This window comes from Mobula hypostoma, chromosome 2 (genome assembly GCF_963921235.1).
Source record: "Mobula hypostoma chromosome 2, sMobHyp1.1, whole genome shotgun sequence".
In the NCBI taxonomy this organism is placed as follows: domain Eukaryota; kingdom Metazoa; phylum Chordata; class Chondrichthyes; order Myliobatiformes; family Myliobatidae; genus Mobula; species Mobula hypostoma.
This window is the reverse complement of record NC_086098.1, coordinates 127,928,006-127,951,418: the sequence shown is the minus strand read 5'-3', so window position 1 is coordinate 127,951,418 and position 23,413 is coordinate 127,928,006. Positions and strand designations below refer to the sequence as shown.

Below are 23,413 nucleotides of genomic sequence, written 5' to 3'. Positions count from 1 at the left end.
ATTGAGCAATGGGGAAGGGTTAGTTAGCAATCTTGTTGTGCGAGGCCCCTTGGGTAAGAGTGACCATAATATGGTGGAATTTTTCATTAAGATGGAGAGTGACATAGTTAATTCAGAAACAAAGGTTCTGAACTTAAAGAAGGGTAACTTTGAAGGTATGAGACGTGAATTAGCTCAGATAGACTGGCAAATGATACTTAAAAGGTTGACGGTGGATATGCAATGGCAAGCATTTAAAGATCGCATGGATGAACTACAACAATTGCTCATCCCAGTTGAGCAAAAGAATAAACCAGGGAAGGTAGTGCACCTGTGGCTGACAAGGGAAATTAGGGATAGTATCAATTCCAAAGAAGAAACATACAAATTAGCCAGAAAAAGCAGCACACCTGAAGACTGGGAGAAATTCAGACTCCAGCAGAAGAGGACAAAGGGCTTAATTAGGAAAGGGAAAAAAGATTGAGAGAAAGCTGGCAGGGAACATAAAAACTGACTAAAAGCTTTTATAGATATATGAAAAGAAAAAGATTGGCGGGTCATCAAGGGAATGGCGGCGTAAGGAAAAGGTCTCTTGACAAAAAAGAAGGTAAACTGCCCCAAAATCGAATTTAGACAAATACTTAATATTGCATAACTATATTAATAAAAGGGGCAAGGATGATGTCTAAGAACAAGAATAAAAAGTCCACTTCGAAGGCTGATAAACATAAAGAGATGCAGCAAGGCAACGGGCCTAGCTCCCCCACGGCAAGCCAAGACGGAGATAATGAGGGGGAATCGGTGACTCTGTCTTTGATTCTCGGAGAGATTCGCGAGTTCCGACAAGATAACAGCAAACAGCTGGAAGATATTAAAGGAGAAATAGTAAAAACTAACTCGCGGATAGATGAAGCCGAAGTGAGGATTGTTGGAATTGAAGAGAAGCTACAAGACGCCGAGGAAGTGATAGCAGAAATGCTGAAGCTACAAGACCAGCTCCAGTGGAAACTAATAGATCAAGAAGGCCGCTCGAGAAGGGAAAATGTGAGGATCTACGGAGTTCCCGAAGGAACCGAAGGTAAACCCGGATTGATGATTCCCTTCGTGGAGAAGCTGCTTAGAGAGAACCTTGATATACCGGCTGCAAAAGACCTACAGATAGAAAGGGCTCACCGCGCGTTGGCACCACAGCCTCCGGCAGGCGCCCAGCCCAGATCGATTCTGATCAGATTTCTCAGTTACAGAACGAAGGAAGAGGTGCTTAAAAGAGCATGGCAAAAGAAAGGTTTCATGTGGAACAACTGCAAAATCAGTTTAGACCACGACTACGCACCGGGGATTCTTGCCAGACGGAAGGAATATACGGAAACACGGAGAGTCCTGAAGGAAAACAACATCAGATTCCAGACCCTGTATCCAGCTTGGCTGAGAGTCTTTTACGACGAAGGGACAAAAACTTACGCTACGGTGGAGGAGGCAACGTTGGACCTGGCGGACCGGGGACTACCTATTAAAGTTATCACCCAACCGGAGTCGCTACTGGAGAGGATTCGGCAGAAGTCCTGGCAGTTAGTGGGGCGAGGACGCTCCACTCGAACCAGAGTGTCAAACTACAAGGAAAAGCTGCAAATATTCAGACGCGAATGTACAGAGAATACAGATTAATTAAGAGAAATGACTGAAAAGAGTAAATCGGACTTAAAAGTAAAATGAAAACTGGTAACTGAAAATAAACTAGGCGGAATAACTTGAATGATAGCAATATGGTCGAGACATAAATAGGAGAAAATTCTCTATGATTATTCAAACTGCTGAGGGCCCTCTAACACAGGGTGAAGATAGGGGTTATCCCTCTGAACTGAGGCGGGTCGGTGCTCAGGCCTCACTGTGGGAAGTCGGGAAAAATTTTCAAATGTTATACGTTCAGAAATGTCTAGGGTGTGGTTATATGTCTTGGTTTACTGTTGAGAAGGGATTGCTTACTGTTTGGTTAGAAAAGGAGAGTGCTTTTTTTCTACTAGAGAAAAATGCAAACTGAATTGGTAAAAATAATTTCCTATAATGTTAATGGGGTTTTGAATCCAATTAAAAGAAATAAGATTATGTCTAAATTGAAAAAAGAGAGGGCACAAATAGCTTTCCTCCAGGAAACACATATGAGCCAATCTGAACATGGAAAATTAAAAAGAATGGGCTTTAAGCATGTATTTTATTCATCATATAAATTGAGTCACAAAAGAGGGGTAGCTACTTTAATATCAAGTACTCTTAATTATGAACATATTTCAGAGACTAGAGACAAAGAAGGACGGTTTGTAAAAATCACAGGAAGAATAGAAGGTACAGAAATAACATTGCTGAATGTTTATGCTCCTCCAGGTAGTGAATGGTCATTTTATAGACACATTTTTGACCTAATGGTCAGTTCTCGAGGGGTAGTAATTTGTGGAGGGGATTTTAATATTAGATTAAATCCTATATTAGATTCTTCAAGAATAGTTACTCAGAATAAACCTCTGACTCGGAAAGTGAATTCATTGATGGAGGAGTTGGGAATTATAGATGTCTGGAGGGAATTACACCCTACTAGTAAAGATTATACATATTACTCTTTCCCTCATTCAGCCTTTTCAAGGATAGACTATTTCTTTATCTTTAATACAGATAGACTCAGGATAAAAAACTGTAATATTGCAACAATTGATCTGTCGGATCATAGCCCAGTCTCTATGTCTCTAATCCTGGAAAGGAAAATGAGGAAAACACTATGGAGGCTAAACTCACATATACTCAATAACCCGAAAGTAATGGAGAGATTAAGGGGAGAAATCAAAGAATATCTAGACCTTAATGACACGGGAGAAACATCACCAGTGATTTTATGGGATACATTGAAAGCTGTACTGAGAGGGAAAATTATTTCCATTACTACTCACATGAAAAAAATCAATGCACAAAAATTAGCAGACCTTCAAGGAAAATTAAAACAACTTCAAGTTGTAGATAGCAACAAAAGTAATTCAAATCGAAAACAGGAAATTAGGAAATTGCAAAGTGAAATTGATGATATTTATACGTTGGAAACTCAAAGAAATTTTCTTTACCTGAGACAAAAGAATTATGAAGTAGGAGGTAAATCAGCTAGATTATTAGCATATAAATTACGAAAACAACAAGCAGACAATACAATTCATAAAATAAAGAATCCAAAGCCAAAGCTTGTGGAGAGTACAATAAGGAAAATTCAAGAGAGTTTTGAAACATATTATCGAGAGCTGTACTCCCAACCCCGGGCCCCCAATGAGCCCTATATAGACAGTGTATTGAATTTTTTAGATCTACCTAAACTTACAGATTTACAAAATGAAAGTTTATTAGAACCAGTAACTGTCAAAGAACTAAACGTGGCCATCTCTAGGTTAAAGGCTGGAAAGTCCCCGGGTTCTGATGGGTTTACCTCAGAGTGGTACAAGTCCCTGAAGCCCCATTACTACTTAACACCTTTAATTGGATCTTGCAGAGAGGAGAAACTCCACCTTCCTGGAGAGAAGCGATTATTTCAGTTATTCCTAAAGAGGGTAAAGATAAACTAGAATGTGGCAATTATCGGCCAATTAGTGTTCTTAATTTAGATTACAAACTATTTACATCTATATTAGTGCGCAGATTGGAAAAGCTTTTACCTGGCCTAATCCATTTAGACCAGACTGGATTTATTCAACAAAGACAAACACAGGACAACATAAGGAGAACTCTGCACATATTAGAACAGATTAATAAGAACGAGACAGAGACAATGGTAGTAGGATTGGACGCTGAGAAAGCTTTTGATTCGGTTAGTTGGGCATTCCTATACAGAGTGTTAGGAAGATTCGGCTTTCAAGAAAGGTTTATTAAAGTAATTCAGACTCTATATGACAGCCCTACAGCCCGAATTAAGATAAATGGGGACCTCTCTGACTCCTTCGTTTTAGAGAGAGGCACTAGACAGGGATGCCCAATTTCTCCTCTCCTTTTTGCGCTATATATTGAACCACTTGCCCAACTAATAAGACAGAGCGAAATCGTAAAAGGTATCAAGGTGGCAGGGATTGAACAGAAAGTGGCGTTATTCGCAGATGATGTTTTGGTCTATCTGAGTGAACCAGAAAAATCATTTATAGGATTGTTTACACTGTTGGATGACTTTGGGAAAATATCAGGTTATAAAATAAATGTAAAGAAAACGCAGGTTATGTCCCTAAATTATACACCATCCAAAAAATTGCAGGATACATACGATCTTAAGTGGGAAGCTAAATCATTAAAATATTTAGGAATAACCCTGCCGAAGGATCTTTCAACACTGTCACAGGTAAATTATGGGCCATTAATCTCAGAGATAAAAGCAGATATGCATAGATGGAATCTTATCCCCTTTTTAAGTTTAAATTCAAGGATAAATACTATGAAAATGAATATTCTTCCTCGGTTATTATATCTTTTCTGTACTTTACCAGTGGAGGTGGATGATAATCAATTCAGGGAATGGGACAAATGGATTTCCCGCTTCATTTGGCAAGGAAGGAAACCTAGAATTCGAAAAGAAAAAGATTGGTTAAGACAAATGTAGGTCCCTTATAGTCAGAAACAGGTGAATTGATCATGGGGAACAAGGACATGGCAGACCAATTGAATAACTACTTTGGTTCTGTCTTCACTAAGGAGGACATAAATAATCTTCCGGAAATAGTAAGGGACCGAGGGTCTAGTAAGATGGAGGAACTGAGGGAAATGCATGTTAGTAGGGAAGTGGTGTTAGGTAAATTGAAGGGATTGAAGGCAGATAAATCCCCAGGGCCCGATGGTCTGCATCCCAGAGTGCTTAAGGAAGTAGCCCAAGAAATAGTGGATGCATTAGTGATAATTTTTCAACACTCTTTAGATTCTGGATTAGTTCCTGAGGATTGGAGGGTGGCTAATGTAACCCTGCTTTTTAAAAAAGGAATGAGAGAGAAACCGGGGAATTATAGACCGGTTAGCCTGACATCAGTGGTGGGGAAAATGCTAGAGTCAGTTATCAAAGATGTGATAACAGCACATTTGGAAAGCAGTGAAATCATCGGACAAAGTCAGCATGGATTTGTGAAAGGAAAATCATGTCTGACGAATCTCATAGAATTTTTTTAGGATGTAACTAGTAGAGTGGATAGGGGAGAACCAGTGGATGTGGTATATTTGGGTTTTCAAGAGGCTTTTGACAAGGTCCCACACAGGAGATTAGTGTGCAAACTTAAAGCACGTGGTATTGGGGGTATGGTATTGATGTGGATAGGGAATTGGTTGGCAGACAGGAAGCAAAGAGTGGGAATAAACGGGACCTTTTCAGAATGGCAGGCAGTGACTAGTGGGGTACCGCAAGGCTCAGTGCTGGGACCCCTGTTGTTTACAATATATATTAATGATTTAGACGAGGGAATTAAATGCAGCATCTCCAAGTTTGCGGATGACACTAAGCTGGGCAGCAGTGTTAGCTGTGAGGAGGATGCTAAGAGGGTGCAGAGTGACTTGGATAGGTTAGGTGAGTGGGCAAATTCATGGCAGATGCAGCTGAATGTGGATAAATGTGAGGTTATCCACTTTGGTGGCAAGAACAGGAAAACAGATTATTATCTGAATGGTGGTTGATTAGGAAATGGGGAGGTGCAACGAGACCTGGGTGTCATTGTACACCAGTCATTGAAAGTGGGCATGCAGGTACAGCAGGTGGTGAAAAAGGCGAATGGTATGTTGGCATTCATAGCAAGAGGATTCGAGTACAGGAGCAGGGAGGTTCTACTGCAGTTGTACAAGGCCTTGGTGAGACCACACCTAGAGTATTGTGTGCAGTTTTGGTCCCCTAATCTGGGGAAAGACATTCTTGCCATAGACGGAGTACAAAGAAGGTTCACCAGATTGATTTTAAAAACGTAAACACGAGGAATTCTGCAGATGCTGGAAATTCAAGCAACACACATCAAATTTGCTAGTGAACGCAGCAGGCCAGGCAGCATCTCTAAGAAGAGGTACAGTCGACATTTCGGGCCAAGTCCCTTCGTCAGGACTAACTGAAGGAAGAGCTAGTAAGGGATTTGAAAGTGGGAGGGGGAGGGGGAGATCCAAAATGATAGGAGAAGACAGGAAGGGGAGGGATGGAGCCAAGAGCTGGACAGGTGACTGGCAAAAGGGATACGAGAGGATCATGGGACAGGAGGCCCAGGGAGAAAGAAAAGGGGGAGGGTGGGGAAAAAACCCAGAGGATGGGCAAGGGGTATAGTCAGAGGGACAGAGGGAGAAAAAGGAGAGAGAGAGAAACAATGTGTGTATATAAATAAATAACAGAAGGGGTACAAGTGGGAGGTGGGGCATTAGCGGAAGTTAGAGAAGTCAATGTTCATGCCATCAGGTTGGAGGCTACCCAGACGGAATATAAGGTGTTGTTCCTCCAACCTGAGTGTGGCTTCATCTTTACAGTAGAGGTGGCCATGGATAGACATACCAGAATGAGAATGGGATGTGGAATTAAAATTATGTGGCCACTGGGAGATCCTGCTTTCTCTGGTGGACAGAGCCTAGGTATTCAGCAAAACGATTTTCCAGTCTGCGTCGGGTCTCGCCAATATATAGAAGGCCACATCGAGAGCACCGGACGCAGTATATCACCCCAGCCAACTCACAGGTAAACGCTCTGTCCTCAGTAAGGGCCTCACCTTTGTCTCCCTTCGCCCACACCTCAGCGAGTTCCGCATTTGCCATGATGCGGAACTCTTCTTCCACCGTCTCCGAGCCTACTTCTTCGGCAAGGACTCTTCCACCCCCACCGATGACCCCTTCTCCCGTCCTCAACCGTCCTTCTCTTCATGGACACCTCGCTCTGGTCTTCTGCCTGCTCTGGATCTCTTTATTGCTAACTGCCAACGGGACATCAACCGCCTCGACTTCACCGCACCTTGTTCCCATTCCAACCTCACTCCTTCGGAACGCTTTGCTCTCCACTCCCTCCACACTAATCCTAACCTTATTATTAAACCCGCCGATAAGCGGGGTGCTGTTGTAGTCTGGCGTACTGACCTCTACCTTGCCGAGGCACAGCGACAATTCGTGGATACCTCCTCTTATTTACCCCTCGATCGTGACCCCACTAAGGAGCACCAGGCTATTGTCTCCCACACCATCACTGACTTTATCCGCTCAGGGGATCTCTCATCCACTGCTACCAACATTATAGTTCCCACACCTCACACTTCCCGTTTCTATCTCCTACCCAAGATCCACAAACCTGCCTGTCCTGGCAGACCTATTGTCTCAGCTTGCTCCTGCCCCACCGAACTCGTTTCTGCATACCTCGACACGGTTTTATCCCCCCTTGTTCAATCCCTTCCTACCTGTGTTCGTGATACTTCTCACGCTCTCAAACTTTTCAATGATTTTAAGTTCCCTGGCTCCCACCGCTTTATTTTCGCCATGGATGTCCAGTCCCTATATACTTCCATCCCCCATCAGGAAGGTCTCAAAGCTCTCCGCTTCTTTTTGGATTCCAGACCTAATCAGTTCCCCTCTACCACCACTCTGCTCTGTCTAGTGGAATTAGTCCTTACTCTGGCTCCTCCCACTTCCTCCAAACTAAAGGTGTAGCTATGGGCACCCGTATGGGTCCTAGGTATGCCTGCCTTTTTGTTGGCTTTGTGGAACAATCGATGTTCCGTGCCTATTCTGGTATCTGTCCCCCACTTTTCCTTCACTACATCGACGACTGCATTGACGCTGCTTCCTGCACGCATGCTGAGCTCGTTGACTTTATTAACTTTGCCTCCAACTTTCACCCTGCCCTCGAGTTTACCTGGTCCATTTCTGACACCTCCCTCCCCTTTCTAGATCTTTCTGTCTCTATCTCTGGAGACAGCTTATCCACTGATGTCTACTATAAGCTTACTGACTCTCACAGCTATCTGAACTATTCCTCTTCTCACCCTGCCTCTTGCAAAAATGCCATCCGCTTCTCGCAATTCCTCTCCGCCGCATCTGCTGTCAGGATGAGGCTTTTCATTCCAGGACGAGGGAGATGTCCTCCTTTTTCAAAGAAAGGGGCTTCCCTTCCTCCACCATCAACTCTGCTCTTAATCACATCTCCCCCATTTCACGCACATCTGCTCTCACTCCATCCTCCCGTCACCCCACTAGGAATAGGGTTCCCCTGGTTCTCACCTACCACCCCACCAACCTCCAGGTCCAACATATTATTTTCCGTAACTTCCGCCACCTCCAACCGGATCCCACCACTAAGCACATCTTTCCCTCCCCCCCTTTCTGTTTTCCGCAGGGATCGCTCCCTACGTGACTCTCTTGTCCATTTGTCCCCCACCCCCCCATCCCTCCCCACTGATCTCCCTCCTGGCACTTATCCGTGAAAGCGGAACAAGTGCTACACATGCCCTTGTACTTCCTCCCTTACCACCATTCAGGGCCCCGGACAGTGAGTCGGCTGGGGTGATATACTGCTTCCGGTGCTCCTGATGTGGCCTTCTATATATTGGTGAGACCCGACGCAGACTGGGAGATCGTTTTGCTGAACACCTACTCTCTGTCCGCCAGAGAAAGCAGGATCTCCCAGTGGCCACACATTTTAATTCCACATCTCATTCCCATTCTGACATGTCTATCCATGGCCTCCTCTACTGTAAAGATGAAGCCACACTCAGGTTGGAGGAACAACACCTTATATTCCGTCTGGGTAGCCTCCAACCTGATGGCATGAACACTGACTTCTCAAACTTCTGCAAATGCCCACCTCCCCCTCGTACTCCTTCCGTTATATATTTATATACATACATTCTTGCTCTCTCTCTCCTTTTTCTCCCTCTGTCCTTCTGACTATACCCCTTGCCCATCCTCTGGGTTTTTTTCCCCCCTCCCCCTTTTCCTTCTCCCTGGGCCTCCTGTCCCATGATCCTCTCATATCCCTTTTGCCAATCACCTGTCCAGCTCTTGGCTCCATCCCTCCCCCTCCTGTCCTCTCCTATCATTTTGGATCTTCTCTCCCCCTCCCACTTTCAAATCCCTTATTAGCTCTTCCTTCAGTTAGTCCTGACGAAGGGTCTCGGCCTGAAACGTTGACTGTACCTCTTCCTGGAGATGCTGCCTGGCCTGCTGCATTCACCAGCAAATTTGATGTGTGTCACTGGATTGATTCCTGCAATGGCAGGACTTTCATATGAAGAAAGACTGGATCGATTAGGCTTTTCTTGCTGGAATTTAGAAGATTGAAGATTGAAACGTATAAAATTCTAGAGAGATTGTTCAGGCTAGATGCAGGAAGATTGTTCCCAATGTTGGGGAAGTCCAGAACGAGGGGTCACAGTTTCAGGATAAAGGGGAAGCCTTTTAGGACCGAGATGAGGAAAAGCTTCACATAGAGAGTGATGAATCTGTGGAATTCTCTGCCACAGGAAACAGTTGAGGCCAGTTCATTGGCTATATTTAAGAGGGAGTTAGATATGGCCCTTGTGACTAAAGGGATCACAGGGGGTATGGAGAGAAAGCAGGTACAGGGTTCAGAGTTGAATGATCAGCCATGATCATACTGAATGGCGGTGTAGGCTCAAAGGACCGAATGGCCTAGTCCTGCACTTATATTCTATGTTTCTAAACGTTCATCTATTTCTTCCATTGGTAGTTTGTTTCACACGTGCACCACCCTCTGAGTGGAAAAAGTTTCCCCCCAGGTTCCTCTTGAGTATTTCATCTTTCATCCTAAAGCTATGTAGTCTAATTCTAGTCTCATCTAACCTAAGAGGGAAACAGCCTGCATACATTCACTCTATCTATACCCCTCATAATTTTGTTTACCTCTATAAGATTTCCCCTCATTTTTCTGTGCTTCAGTGAGTAAAGCTCTTCAACTTTTACCTACATTGTAAGTCCTCAATTTCTGATAATGTCCTTGTAAATTTTCTCTGCACTCTTTCAAGCTTATTGATAGCTTTCCTGTTGGTTGGTGACAAGAATTGCACATTCAGCCTCTCCAATGGCTCATACAACTTCAACATAACATCCCAACTCCTGTACTCAGTGGCCTGATTTATGAAGACCAATGCGTTGAAAACAGTCTTTACTACCCTCAGATAATACTTCCGCATTCTTCAGTATTATTCACATTGCTTGAAATCACAGGTATTTTGGAACATTGCCAATTTGAGTACAAGCTAGAATAAATGATATCACATTACTTTTTCTCAAAAGGGGTTCATGTATTTTACTGCATTTTACTGTATTGCTATGGAATGTCAATATCAGATTTGCTGCTACGTGTGCAATATTAATAATGTAAATTCAAAGATTCAAAGTACGTTTATTATCAAAGAATGTATAAACTATACAACCTTGAGATTTGTTTGCTCACAGGTAGCTACAAAGCAAGAAACCTGAAAGAACCCAATTAAAGGAAAAAGGGATTGAAAATAAAATAAAAGATTTAACACTCTATTGGCAAGAGATAGAGATAAATAATACAAATCATGCAAACAACTGAAGTGAACAACAATCCAAACCAAAATTGAGTCCTCAGATCTGAATCCCAGAGCAGTCTGGATTTGGCCCAAGGCCTCACTTATCTGTTCACCATATTAGTGGACGTGAAGCACAACAGCCGGGGCAGTCTTCATAGCCTCAGTGCCATAGGGAAAGAGGAGTGACCATCGCAGAGAATGAGTGTAATCAGCTCTTGCTCTGGATCTCAACACCCTGTCTTTTCAGTCTATCTGGGTCGTTTTATTATCAAGGTCATAGTTTGTCACTATTCGTCAGTAGATTGTTTTGATGCTGTAAATGTCAATCATATTGCATTTCAAAAGCACTGATGGGAATCTTGAAACACTATTTTATTTCTCTGGGAACAAAAGACACAAGTGGTTTTCCAGTGTATCATCACCTTGTTATTGTGCAGATGGCTTTACATGTTAAATCTTTAAGTTCCTCGGGGTCAATATCACAAATGACCTGACTTGGTCCAGCCAAGCTGAGTCCACTGCCAAGAAGGTTGACCAGCGCCTTTACTTCCTGAGAAAGCTAAAGAAATTTGGCCTGTCCCCTAAAACCCTCACTAATTTTTATAGATGCATCGTAGAAAGCATTCTTCTAGGGTGCATCACAACCTGGTATGGAAGTTCTCCTGTCCAAGACCGGAAGAAGCTGCAGACAATTGTGAACACAGCCCAGCACATCACACAAACCAATCTTCTGTCCTTAGACTCACTTTACACCGCACGCTGTCGGAGCAGTGCTGCCAGGATAATCAAGGACACGACCCACCCAGCCAACACACTTTTCGTCCCTCTTCCCTCCGGGAGAAGGCTCAGGAGCTTGAAGACTCGTACGGCCAGATTTGGGAACAGCTTCTTTCCAACTGTGATAAGACTGCTGAACGGATCCTGACCCGGATCTGGGCCGTACCCTCCAAACATCCAGACCTGCCTCTCGATTTTTTTTGCACTACCTTACTTTCCCTTTTCTATTTTCTATTTATGATTTATAATTTAAATTTTTAATATTTACTATCGATTTGTACTTCAGGGAGCGCGAAGCGCAGAATCAAATATCGCTGTGATGATTGTACACTCTAGTATCAATTATTTGGCGACAATAAAGTAAAGTAAAGTAAATCACCTTGAGATCCTCATCTAGCTAGACCACTGAAGAAGAAACCATGAATTTAAGGAGGAGATTTAGCTCTAACATTCCATTGATACTTTATTGCTATAATGTTTGTTTCTTGTACTTAGGTATATGCATGAGTATGGAATATGAAGTATGGGACTTCAATTTCAATGGACAAGTAAATCTGAATCATTTAAGTTGATCACCCATTATGCATGACGTATTTGTCCGTGATAAGAAACCTGATTTGATTATGCACCTTGCTTAGTTTTCTGTTCTTTTTTAGGGATTTTAGCATCCATCCAAAGGTTAAAACTTGCACATAGGACATTCTGGAATTTCTTGCATTTAATCTTTTTGTAGTGACAATCTTGGAAGGCGCATTGTTAAATTACAGTGGCATTCCGCAATATTCGTGTAAGCTTAACTAAATTAATCTGCCTGCTTACGTCGCAAATCATGAAGAATATGTACAAAGAAGTAGACCATTAAAAAAGCAAGACAGCATAGGCAAATGAGCCTTTTGTCACGTTTCACAAGTTAGTAACTTCATGGTTGATCATGTTTCAAACCTATTTTCCAGCTTATCTTCATATTCTGTTATTCCTCCAAAATTAATTTCACCCAATGTTGAACATACTCCTCCGATACAGGAGCCCGAAGCAATCATTTTAGGTGAAGCAGCACTTCATCTGTGAATCTATTGAACTCATCTATTGTATCCAATGCTCTTAGTGTGGCCTCCTCTACCTAGGTGAGACCCAACGTAGACCTTTGATTCTTCTCTCCCCTTTCTTGATCTCTCTGTCTATCCACTGACATCTTTTACAAAACTACTGCCTCTCACACCTGTCCTGACTATACATCTTCTCACCCTGTCACTTGTAATAATGCTATTCCCTTTTCTCAGTTCCTCCTTCTCTACTGCATCAGTTCTCAGGATGAGGCTTTCCATTCTGAAACAGATGAGATGACCTCTTTTTTTTTTAAAAAAAGAATGAGGTATCACCTCCACCACCATTTATGCCAGCTTCACTCGCATCTCCTCCATTTCTAGCACATCTGTCTTCACCCCATTTTCCCGGCATCTTAACATGGATAGGATTCCCTTTGTACTTAAATACCATCCCACAAGCTACCATATCCAGCACATCATTCTTCATAACTTCTGCCATCTCCGACGTGATCAACAGAATGAAATGACCTACAGAGAGGAGGTGGGAAAGCTTGAGGCGTGGTCCTAGGCAAATAACCTCTTCCTCAATTTCACCACGACAAAAGAGATGGTTATCAACTTCAGGAGAACTCGCACCACTCACACCCCCCTTTATATCAGTGGCACAATGGTGGAAACTGCGAACAGTTTCACACTCCTGGGATTGCACATCTTGCACAAACTCTCATGGTCCCAGATCAAATCCTACACAGTCACAAAAGCTCACTAGCACCTCTACTTTCTGAGGAGGCTTAACAGAGCTGGGCTATGCATATTTATACTCACAACCTTCGACAGATATGCAGTAAAGAGCATCCTAACATGCTGCATTACTGCATGGTACAGAAACTATACTGCAGAGGACAGGAAGGCTCTAAGGTGGATAGTCAAAGCCGCCCAACACATCTCTGGCAGCAGCGTACCTGCCATCAAGGACATTATATGCCCGAAAAAGGCCAGCAATATCATGAAGGATACAACCCATACTGCTTAGATTGTTTGTCCCACTCCCATCAGGGAGGAGGCTATGTAGCATCCACAGCAGGACCACCAGACTCAAAAACAGTTACTTTCCTTAAGCACTAAGGCTGATCAACACCCACTTACTGCACCACTACTTTATTATTTCCTGTCAGTCACTTTATGTACAAAGTTGGATCACTTTATGGATATACAAACAATATATGTATGTAAGCTATTTATGTTTGGTCTGTTTTAAGCATCATTATTGTGTTGTTCGCAGCAGGCCAGGCAGCATCTGTAGGAAGAAGTGCAGTCGACGTTTCAGGCCGAGACCCTTCATCAGGACTAACTGAAGGAAGAGTGAGTAAGGGATTTGAAAGTTGGAGGGGGAGGGGGAGATCCAAAATGATAGGAGAAGACAGGAAGGGGAGGGATAGAGCCAAGTGCTGGACAGGTGATAGGCAAAAGGGGATACGAGAGGATCATGGGACAGGAGGTCCGGGAAGAAAGACGGGGGGGGGGGGACCCAGAGGATGGGCAAGAGGTATATTCAGAGGGACAGAGGGAGAAAAAGGAGAGTGAGAGAAAAAATGTGTGCATAAAAATAAGTAACAGATGGGGTACGAGGGGGAGGTGGGGCCTTAGCGGAAGTTAGAGAAGTCGATGTTCATGCCATCAGGTTGGAGGCTACCCAGACGGAATATAAGGTGTTGTTCCTCCAACCTGAGTGTGGCTTCATCTTTACAGTAGAGGAGGCCATGGATAGACATGTCAGAATGAGAATGGGATGTGGAATTAAAATGTATGGACACTGGGAGATCCTGCTTTCTCCGGCGGACAGAGCGTAGATGTTCAGCAAAGTGGTCTCCCAGTCTGCATCGGGTCTCGCCAATATATAAAAGGCCACATCGGGAGCACCGGACGCAGTATATCACCCCAGTCGACTCACAGGTGAAGTATTGCCTCACCTGGAAGGACTGTTTGGGGCCCTGAATGGTGGTAAGGGAGGAAGTGTAAGGGCATGTGTCGCACTTGTTCCGCTTACACGGATAAGTGCCAGGAGGGGGATCAGTGGGGAGGGATGGGGGGGGGGACGAATGGACAAGGGAGTTGCGTAGGGAGTGATCCCTACGGAATGCAGAGAGAGGGGAGGAGGGAAAGATGTGCTTAGTGGTGGGATCCCGTTGGAGGTGGCGGAAGTTACGGAGAATAATATGTTGGACCCGGAGGCTGGTGGGGTGGTAGGTGAGGACCAGGGGAACCCTATTCCTAGTGGGCACGTACATCTGCTCTCACTCCATCCTCCCGCCACCCCTCCTGACACTTATCCTTGTAAGCGGAACAAGTGCTACACATGCCCTTATACTTCCTCCCTTACCACCATTCAGGGCCCCAGACAGTGAGTCGGCTGGGGTGATATACTGCGTCCAGTGCTCCCGATGTGGCCTTTTATATATTGGCGAGACCCGACGCAGACTGGGAGACCGCTTTGCTGAACATCTACGCTCTGTCCGCCAGAGAAAGCAGGATCTCCCAGTGGCCACACATTTTAGTTCCACATTCCATTCCCATTCTGACATGTCTATCCACGGCCTCCTCTACTGTAAAGATGAAGCCACACTCAGGTTGGAGGAACAACAGCTTATATTCCGTCTGGGTAGCCTCCAACCTGATGGCATGAACATAGACTTCTCTAACTTCCGCTAAGGCCCCAACTCCCCCTTGTACCCCATCTGTTACTTATTTTTATGCACACATTCTTTCTCTCACTCTCCTTTTTCTCCCTCTGTCCCTCTGAATATACCTCTTGCCCATCCTCTGGGTCCCCCTCCCCTTGTCTTTCTTCCCGGACCTCCTGTCCCATGATCTTCTCGTATCCCCTTTTGCCTATCACCTGTCCAGCTCTTGGCTCCATCCCTCCCCCTCCTGTCTTCTCCTATCATTTTGGATCTCCCCCTCCCCCTCCAACTTTCAAATCCCTTACTCACTCTTCCTTCAGTTAGTCCTGACGAAGGGTCTCGGCCTGAAACGTCGACTGTACCTCTTCCTAGAGATGCTGCCTGGCCTGCTGTGTTCACCAGCAACTTTGATGTGTGTTGCTTGAATTTCCAGCATCTGCAGAATTCCTGTTGTTTATTGTGTTGTTTATCTTTTTTTTGCTTTTTTGTGCTGCATCTTATTCAGAGTATCAATTATTTCATTCTCCTTTACACTGTGTACAAGAAATGACACTAAACATCTTCCTCTCCGTCCCTCTCCCCAGCTTTCCTTATCCACTTGTCACTCCCTACTTATCGCTCTCCTGTCATAGACCAGCAAGTATGACAAATGCCCCTACAGCTCCTCCTACACCACTATTCAGGGCCCTAAGCAGTCCTTCTAGGCAAGATGACACTACACCATGAGACCATAAGACATAGGAGCAGAATTAGGCCATTCAGCCCATCGAGTCCATTCTGCCAATTCATCACGGTTGATCCCCGATCCCATTCAACCCATACACCTGGACTCTCACCATATCCCTTGGTGCCCCAACCAATCAGGAATCTATCAACTTTCACTTAAATATACCTATAGACTTGGCCTCTACCACAGTCTGTGGCAGAGCATTCCACAGATTCACCACTCTTTGGCTAAAAAAATTCCTGCTTACTTCTGTTATAAAAGTCTGCCCCTCAATTTTGAGTCTGTGCCTTCTAATTCTGAATACCCCAACAAAAGGGAACATCTTCTCCATATCCACCTTATCTAGACCTTTCAACATTTGGTAAGTTTCAATGAGATCCCCACACCTGTGAAGGTCATCTGTTGAATCTGGAGCCCCTGATGCAGCCTCTTCCACATCGGTGAGCCCCGACATAGATTGGGGGACCGTTTTTTGAGCACCTTCACTCTGCTGTAAAAGGCAGGATCTCCCTGTGGCTACCAATTTCAATTCAACTTCCCATTCCCATTCTGACATGTCTGTCCATGGCCTCCTCTACTGCCACGATGAGGACAAACTCAGGTTGAACCTCATATTTCATCTGTGTAGCCTCCCGCCTGATGGCATGAACATCAATTTTTCCAACTTGCAGTATTCTCTCCCCTCTCTCTCGTTCTCTCTTTGTTCATTCCTTATTCTATTTCCCTTCTCTTCTTACCTGCCTATTACTTCCCTGTTGTTCCCCTTCTTCCCTTCCATGGTCCACTGACCTCCTCATTACATCGTCCATTAAATAGATGTACTTATGATATTATTGACTTTCCAAAGGAATGACAACCGTATGCAGTACCACTGAGCACCTTTGTTCAGTTGAATTTTGAAAGCAGTACATACATCTAAAGTTTTATACAATATTATCTTCTACCTAACCACTGTGAATCTTCATTCTGCCTTATACTTGTTGGTCGGAGTTTTGGATCAGTCCTGTGTCTTCAGGTTAGGTTGGAAGAATGCCACCACTGAAGGATTTCTTTTAGAGCAAGAGATCTTGATATGAGCCATAATCAGATTAGTTTAGCTGCAGTCATAGCTGTTTTTTTTAACATTTTTTTCTTGCACAGACAGTGACCACAGCTTTGCTTGCCTATTCTCATTTAGTTCGAAATGGATGATGTTTCCAAACGAAGATTAATAAACAGGACTTTGATATTTATGTTCTATAACAGTGAAGTTTGTAATTTCACTGTTTTAATTAAAAGTTGTACCATTAAATAGAGTAGTAATCTTGTGTTTGAAGAGCATCAACTGTATTTCCTCACATGATCTATTCAATTTGAATAGCATTTATTAGGTTTATTGAAGACCCTTAATTATTACCATAATGACAGGACATACAGCCCTCTATTTATTCAGAATCCATTTGGGGTTATTGTACCAAACAATTTTGCGTCTAGTGAGTTACAAGGGTTGGAGAAAGGCTTTTTACAATCTTCGATGCAGTTTTTTTGAGAGTAGATTTAACTTATAAGATCTAGAAGAGAATACATAAAGTACACAACAGGAAATGAAAACATTTAAGGCAGGCTCAGTGTAAGACCACTGTGTATGAAAAAGTGGTGGAAAACCAGAATGCCACATGTTTCTTAGAAACAAAGTCTCTCTATCCTCCAAGAAATTATGTGCATTTATTTGTGTAAAATCTAAATTCCTTTAAACAAATGAACAATCCTGTGATATTGCCATAATTGCGCCTTTTATTTTCATTCAACAGACTCCTATGAACCAGGCCTCAACCCGTTCCCACTGTATTTTTACAATTCACGTTTCTAGTCGTGAACCAGGCTCTGCTACTATCCGTCGGTCCAAACTACACCTAGTGGACTTGGCTGGATCAGAGCGTGTTACAAAGACCGGAGTGGGAGGACAGCTATTGACAGAGGCAAAGTACATTAACCTCTCTCTGACGTACCTGGAACAGGTAAGGTTGGAGATCTCACCAAGCAATCTTAGTTAAATTGTGGCAAAGGATGAGAAAATTTACTCTTTTCGCTGTATCAGACAGTAAAAGAGGTACGATTACTCCAGCCAATTGACATTTTATGACTGACATTATAAGTAAGCACAGCGGAGGACTATAGAATATATACACTGTATGAGATGGGAGGCTATTTCCATTTTCCACAGAATGTTTAAAGAAGTTTCAAAAGTAAGTAATATCAGTTGAATTAGCAGCGTAATATAATATGTCTACTTCTGTGACTGTTGAGAATTCTCTGCTTGATGGGTTTGTTTATACAGATATTTCTCATAACTCATTCTTGAAAATGTCGTTTTGCCACTTAGATTACTTCTGCAATAGGTCTGTAAGACCAACAGATTTGAAAGTGCCATGTCGGAAAAAGGTTTACTGGAATTAATGTAGTTGCAATATTTACTTTCGTACTTTAGGGTGTATATTTTAATTAGGTTTAGAGTTTGTTCATCAAGGCTGTAATTCAGACTCTTAGGTTGTTTGAAAAAAATGCATCACATTAAAGAGTTTACTTAGTGTAATCCCTTACTATACTTTTTTATCTTTTTAAGCTAGGTCTTTAACTTTAATACTGTACTTTGGCATCAAGTTGAACATTGGTGTAAAGGAATTGATGTAATGTACAGTTAATGTACATGTTAGTTCTTCATTATTATCAAGAAGCTCATTTAAAGCTATTCATTTTAATTGCAGGTTATTATTGCACTGGCAGAAAAGAATCGTGCACACATCCCTTATCGAAATTCCATGATGACATCTGTTCTGCGAGACAGCCTGGGTGGAAATTGTATGACGACAATGGTTGCAACTTTATCTGTAGATAAGAAGAACTTAGAGGTATGTCCTTTGAATTTCTCTCGGTATTTCCTATTCAGATTCATAGTATGCACATGGAAGTGCATTATGGCTCCACCCCATCAAATTTTATATTAAAATATGCAGTGATTTCTTTGAATTTTAACTATTATACAGAAAGCATTTCCCCTGTTTATCTTAACAATTATAAATCTGCACTGTGTTCTGCTGCCATAGTGAATTAAAAAGGATTTCTATGAAAAGAAAATAGATTTTCTTTGATGTTTCATGATTTAATGCCAGTGCTGTTTATTTCCAGAAGGTGAATATTTTGCTGAGAACGGCATTTTTATAGATTGGTATTGTATCCTGTGATGAGTTGATAGATGTTTTACTTTGTCATGTTCTGAGGAAGTTTTGTCTGATCAAGTATTATAAAATGTGTTGTCTGGATGTCTAGATGAGATAACCTTGCGGGACATTGAAAGCACTGAAATAATCAATCAATTGACAGGAAAGGTTAAGAAATGATGAATGGATTTTTGAAAACTGTCAATGGATGATGAGCGGACTGAAGAATGTTTCCAGCAAATACAGAACAACAGTATTTTATGTGATTAATCATCTGCTGTCTTCAGTTAAGCCTCACTGTTATCATTTTGCATCTGACTCAGCTTTAAGGCAGCAATGGCTGCTGGTGTAGTGCTTTGAATAGGGTTATTAATTATGATTGAGAAAGTAGATGCAGTGGAAGTAGTTTATTTTATGTTTTGTTTTACATAGCCTTAATATTATTAATTAACTTAAAGTGTTTAAAGGTGCACCTGAGCAAATTTATAATTTTCAAAATTATTTCAATCTTTTGTTATTGTTTTCAAAGTGATCAGAGACATTTCAAAGTTCAGAGGCCTTTTACATCAGTGAACTATCACAGGACTGTCAGTGAAAGAAGCTCAAGAGCTGCTGTCTCAGCACCACAATATGCTGGTTCAATAACAAGGCTATCCTCTATATCTGTGCCCACTTGTTTTTAATACCACCACCATGGGAAAAAGAATTTGACTATCTACCCTGTCGGTGTCTGTATTTGTTTGCCTTGTTTGCCAAGGATACTTGTGCGCAATTGCATTCCTTGTAGGTCAGAGTAGTATAAAGGATGTGCAACTTGTGTTTATAAAGGAGAGTTTTATTTTTCTTTCTTCCCTGTGGTCGTAAATATTTCATGAGCCAGTGGTCAATTGTTGTTAGTTATTTTTCTCTGTATGGTTGTTAATTGTTTAATCTATCACAATGGGTATCAATTAGATAATGTTCTACTTGATGTGTTTGGACAATAAAGAGGGTCATTGGAGGGTTGATAGCCAAGTACCTCCATAGTAACATTTACTCACATGGATATCTCGGTTATTCATGTTTTGGAGTGTTGGCAATGCTGGTAAGGCTACCATTTATCAGCCATCCCCAATGTACACTGAGAAGATAATGGAGAATCATTTCTTAAATCATTATAGTCCTTCTGGTGTAGCTGCTCTCACAGTGTTGTAAGGCAGGGAGTTCTTGGATTTTAACTCAATGACATTGAAGGAGTATCATTATATTTCCAAGTTGGGGTGGTGTGCATTTTGGAGCGGAGTCAGCAGGTGATGTTCTCATGCACTAGCTGCTGCTCTGCTTCGTTGCTCTGGGGTTCGTGAGTTTGGAAGGTGTTATTGAAGTAATTGGATGAAGAAATCCAGCACATTTCAAAGATGGAGTACCTGCAGCCATAATTTGCATGTGGTACATGGAATGAATATTTATGGTGGTAGATGGGCTGCCATTCAGTGGGGAGCTTTCTTCTTGATTTTGTTGAGCTTCTGGATGTGTGAGTTGCACACATCCATCCATACAAAAAAGTATTCTTTCATACCATAATTGTGCCCTTTAAACAATGGAAAAGGTCTGGGGTGTCATTGACTATAGGATGTATTGAAGCCAGTTTCTGTGAAGATATAAAGGTGGGAACACAAGTTGTGAAGAGGGAGAAAAGAGTCGTTGCAAGACATAGATCGGATACTGTGTAAGGTACAACGCTGACAAGTGAAATATAATGTGGGAAATTGTGAAGCTGATTGGAAGACAGGAAAAGCAGAACTCTTTTTAACTGGAGGTAGACTATGGAATGCTGTAATGAAGGGTGATCTGCATGTCTCGGTACATGAAACACAAAGTTAGCATTCTAGGATGGCAAATGGATTGTTGTCTTTTATTGTCTAGAGAATAGAATGGGTGTACATGCTGGTGAGATCATATCTGAAGTACTATCTACATTTTTTAGCAACAGTTCCAATATGGTTCATTTCGTTGATATACTGCATACATATGAATTAAGAGCTGGAGAAGGTTTTGCATTCCTTCAAACCTGCTCTGCCATTCAATAAAATTATTGCTAACTTGATTATAAACTCAGCTCTGGATTCCTGTTGACTTCATATATTTCCACATCAAGAACGTATCATCCTCTACCTTAAAAATACTCTGAGTCTTTCCGAGGAAACTAAAGACTGACACGTATCTGACATGATCAATTTCCGCTCATGTCAGTTTCAAATGTACTTCTCTTACTTTTAAACAGCGACTCCTAGCTCTAGATTCTCCTACAGGAGAAAACATTCCCTCCACATCCATTCTAATTTGGGGAGGAACATCAAAAAAAATGAAAATTAAAAAAAAATGCAGAAATCTGATATAAAAAAACACAGAAAGTGCTAGGAACATTCAGCAGGTCAGACAGCATCAGTGGAAAGAGAAAAAGCTACAGGCCTGGGATTTTTGTAATGCCTGATGAGTGTTTCCAGCATTTTCTGTTTCTATTCCAAGGCTGAAGGAGATGTCTTATGAAGAACCACTGAGCAGTGTTCAGAAGAATAAGGGCTAATCTTACTCAAAATACCAGTTACTGAGGAAGGATTTTGACAAGGATCTGAGATGATGTCACCCACCCCATAGTTGGCTCTAGATCTAGGTGTTATAATTTCAGAAAAAAGGGTAACCCTTCTACGTTCGAAATACATTGATTATTGAAGTATGTATACAGTATTCAACCTTGAGATTCGTCTTCTTGCAGGCTGCCACAGAACAAAGAAACACAATTTAACCTGTTAAAAGTAAAAACCCACACAAAAAGACCAGCACACACCCAAAGTGTGGAAAAAAAGATAGAGCTGCTGAGGCGAGTGAAGCTGGTCCAGGTGCCTGATGGCGGCAGGCAACAACTGCAGAGTCAGCTCAGCCCTGAAGGGCCTTGATCAAATTGAACAAATAGTAAACCAAGAAGTAAGCAAAAGCACAAGGAACGTGAACTGCAGAGTCTCCGAAAGTGAGTCCACAGTTGCCAAGTATGTTCAGTGGTGAGGCAAGTGAAGCCCAACCAATAGCTCAATAGCTGCAGAATAAACATCTGCTCTTGGACCCAGCGGCATGTGACCCAAGACCCTTGCATCTTCTGCCCATCTCCAGCGGTGAGAAGAGACTGGTCAATCTCAGGCAGATGCCGCTGAACACCTGTTCATTTTCCACTCTTGTCCTCAACGATTTAAATCTTGCTTAGCGCTTTAATTGGTGCAGCATAATGGAGCCGGCCACAGATTGTGTTCGGCCATTAGATAACAATACAACATATATCACCAGCAATAGTCGTAGCTGCACTGTCTGTTCTCATCCATTCCAATCCCCTAGGAGACCACAAAAGCGCCAAGTAATTTAGTTGACTCAAAAACACATCCTTAAAAGGAAAATAACAGTCTGCAATTGACTGCAGCTCAGAAGAAGACATGCATTTAGAAGAAGAAGAGTATGTAGTAGTTTTCTGAGCTGTCTGCATGATGTTGCCGTTGGTTGCCTGTGCCATCTTGCCATCTATAAATGACAAGGAATATTTCTTCCTTCAGAGAAACATGAACCTTTGGAACTTTCTGCCCCAGAAAATGATGTTGACAGAGTTGTTTTGTATATTCAGAGCTAAGATAGGCAAGGGAATCTAGGATTATGGGGACCATATCAGAAAGTTGACATGATTCCAGACAAATAAAACATGAGCCTATTAAATTGCACTGGCTTGTGGAACCATGTGGTCTACTTCTGTTCTTATTTCCCATATTTATATTTGTTTCTGGTCTACTGATTAGTATTAATAAACTTCTGCAGCAATTCCTCAGGCTGAAATGTTTGACCTTCAGTAGCCACAACCGTTGGAGTGGTTTCTACTCTGTTCCCAGTGACCAAAGTTTCTTGATGTCTTTCTCAACTACATGTCTCAGGCAGTTCTTTCATCCATATTTGAATCCTATCTATAATAAGATTTGGAACCAAGTGGTCCTGGTGACACCTAAATTTAGCAGTCTTATGAGTATGGAATTGTTGCTTGATGGCTTTGTTAACAATATCTTTCATAACTATGATTATTCAGGGACAATAATTAGTATAATTGGATTTAATCTTGACTTTTGTGGACAAGGCATACCTGGGCAATATGCTACATTGTTAGGTAGATGCCAGCAATGTAACTATACTTGTTAGTTCTAAGGACAGATGCAGTGCTGTGCTAAATGCCACAAGTCTTCTTGCTGCTTGTGTTGAGTGTAAAGCTAGTGCAAGCAGTGACACATAAACGATACACAGTGGGGCTGGTGGCATGTAATAGACTCAACCACTCCAGCAACTATCAAACAAGTGATTACTGGGCTCCTTACTATGTATTTGTAGGAATTCCATAACACTTGACCTTTCAATCTCATTGTTTGTTCTTGGATCCTGGCTTCCAACCTTGGCAAGTACTAATTATTGGTTTGGATGA

General features: G+C 42.3%; 1 protein-coding gene across 5 annotated transcripts in view; it reads left to right on the top strand.

The window, feature by feature from the left end:
- Positions 1 to 23,413, top strand: part of kif6 (kinesin family member 6) — a 611,249-nt gene that overhangs the window by 117,435 nt on the left and 470,401 nt on the right. For all 5 annotated transcript variants that reach the window (XM_063040644.1, XM_063040642.1, XM_063040641.1 and 2 more), the window contains 2 exons: positions 17,524 to 17,730; positions 18,478 to 18,621. In XM_063040644.1, the coding sequence (XP_062896714.1) occupies positions 17,524 to 17,730; positions 18,478 to 18,621 (351 nt within the window). The remainder of the gene's footprint in view (positions 1 to 17,523; positions 17,731 to 18,477; positions 18,622 to 23,413) is intronic.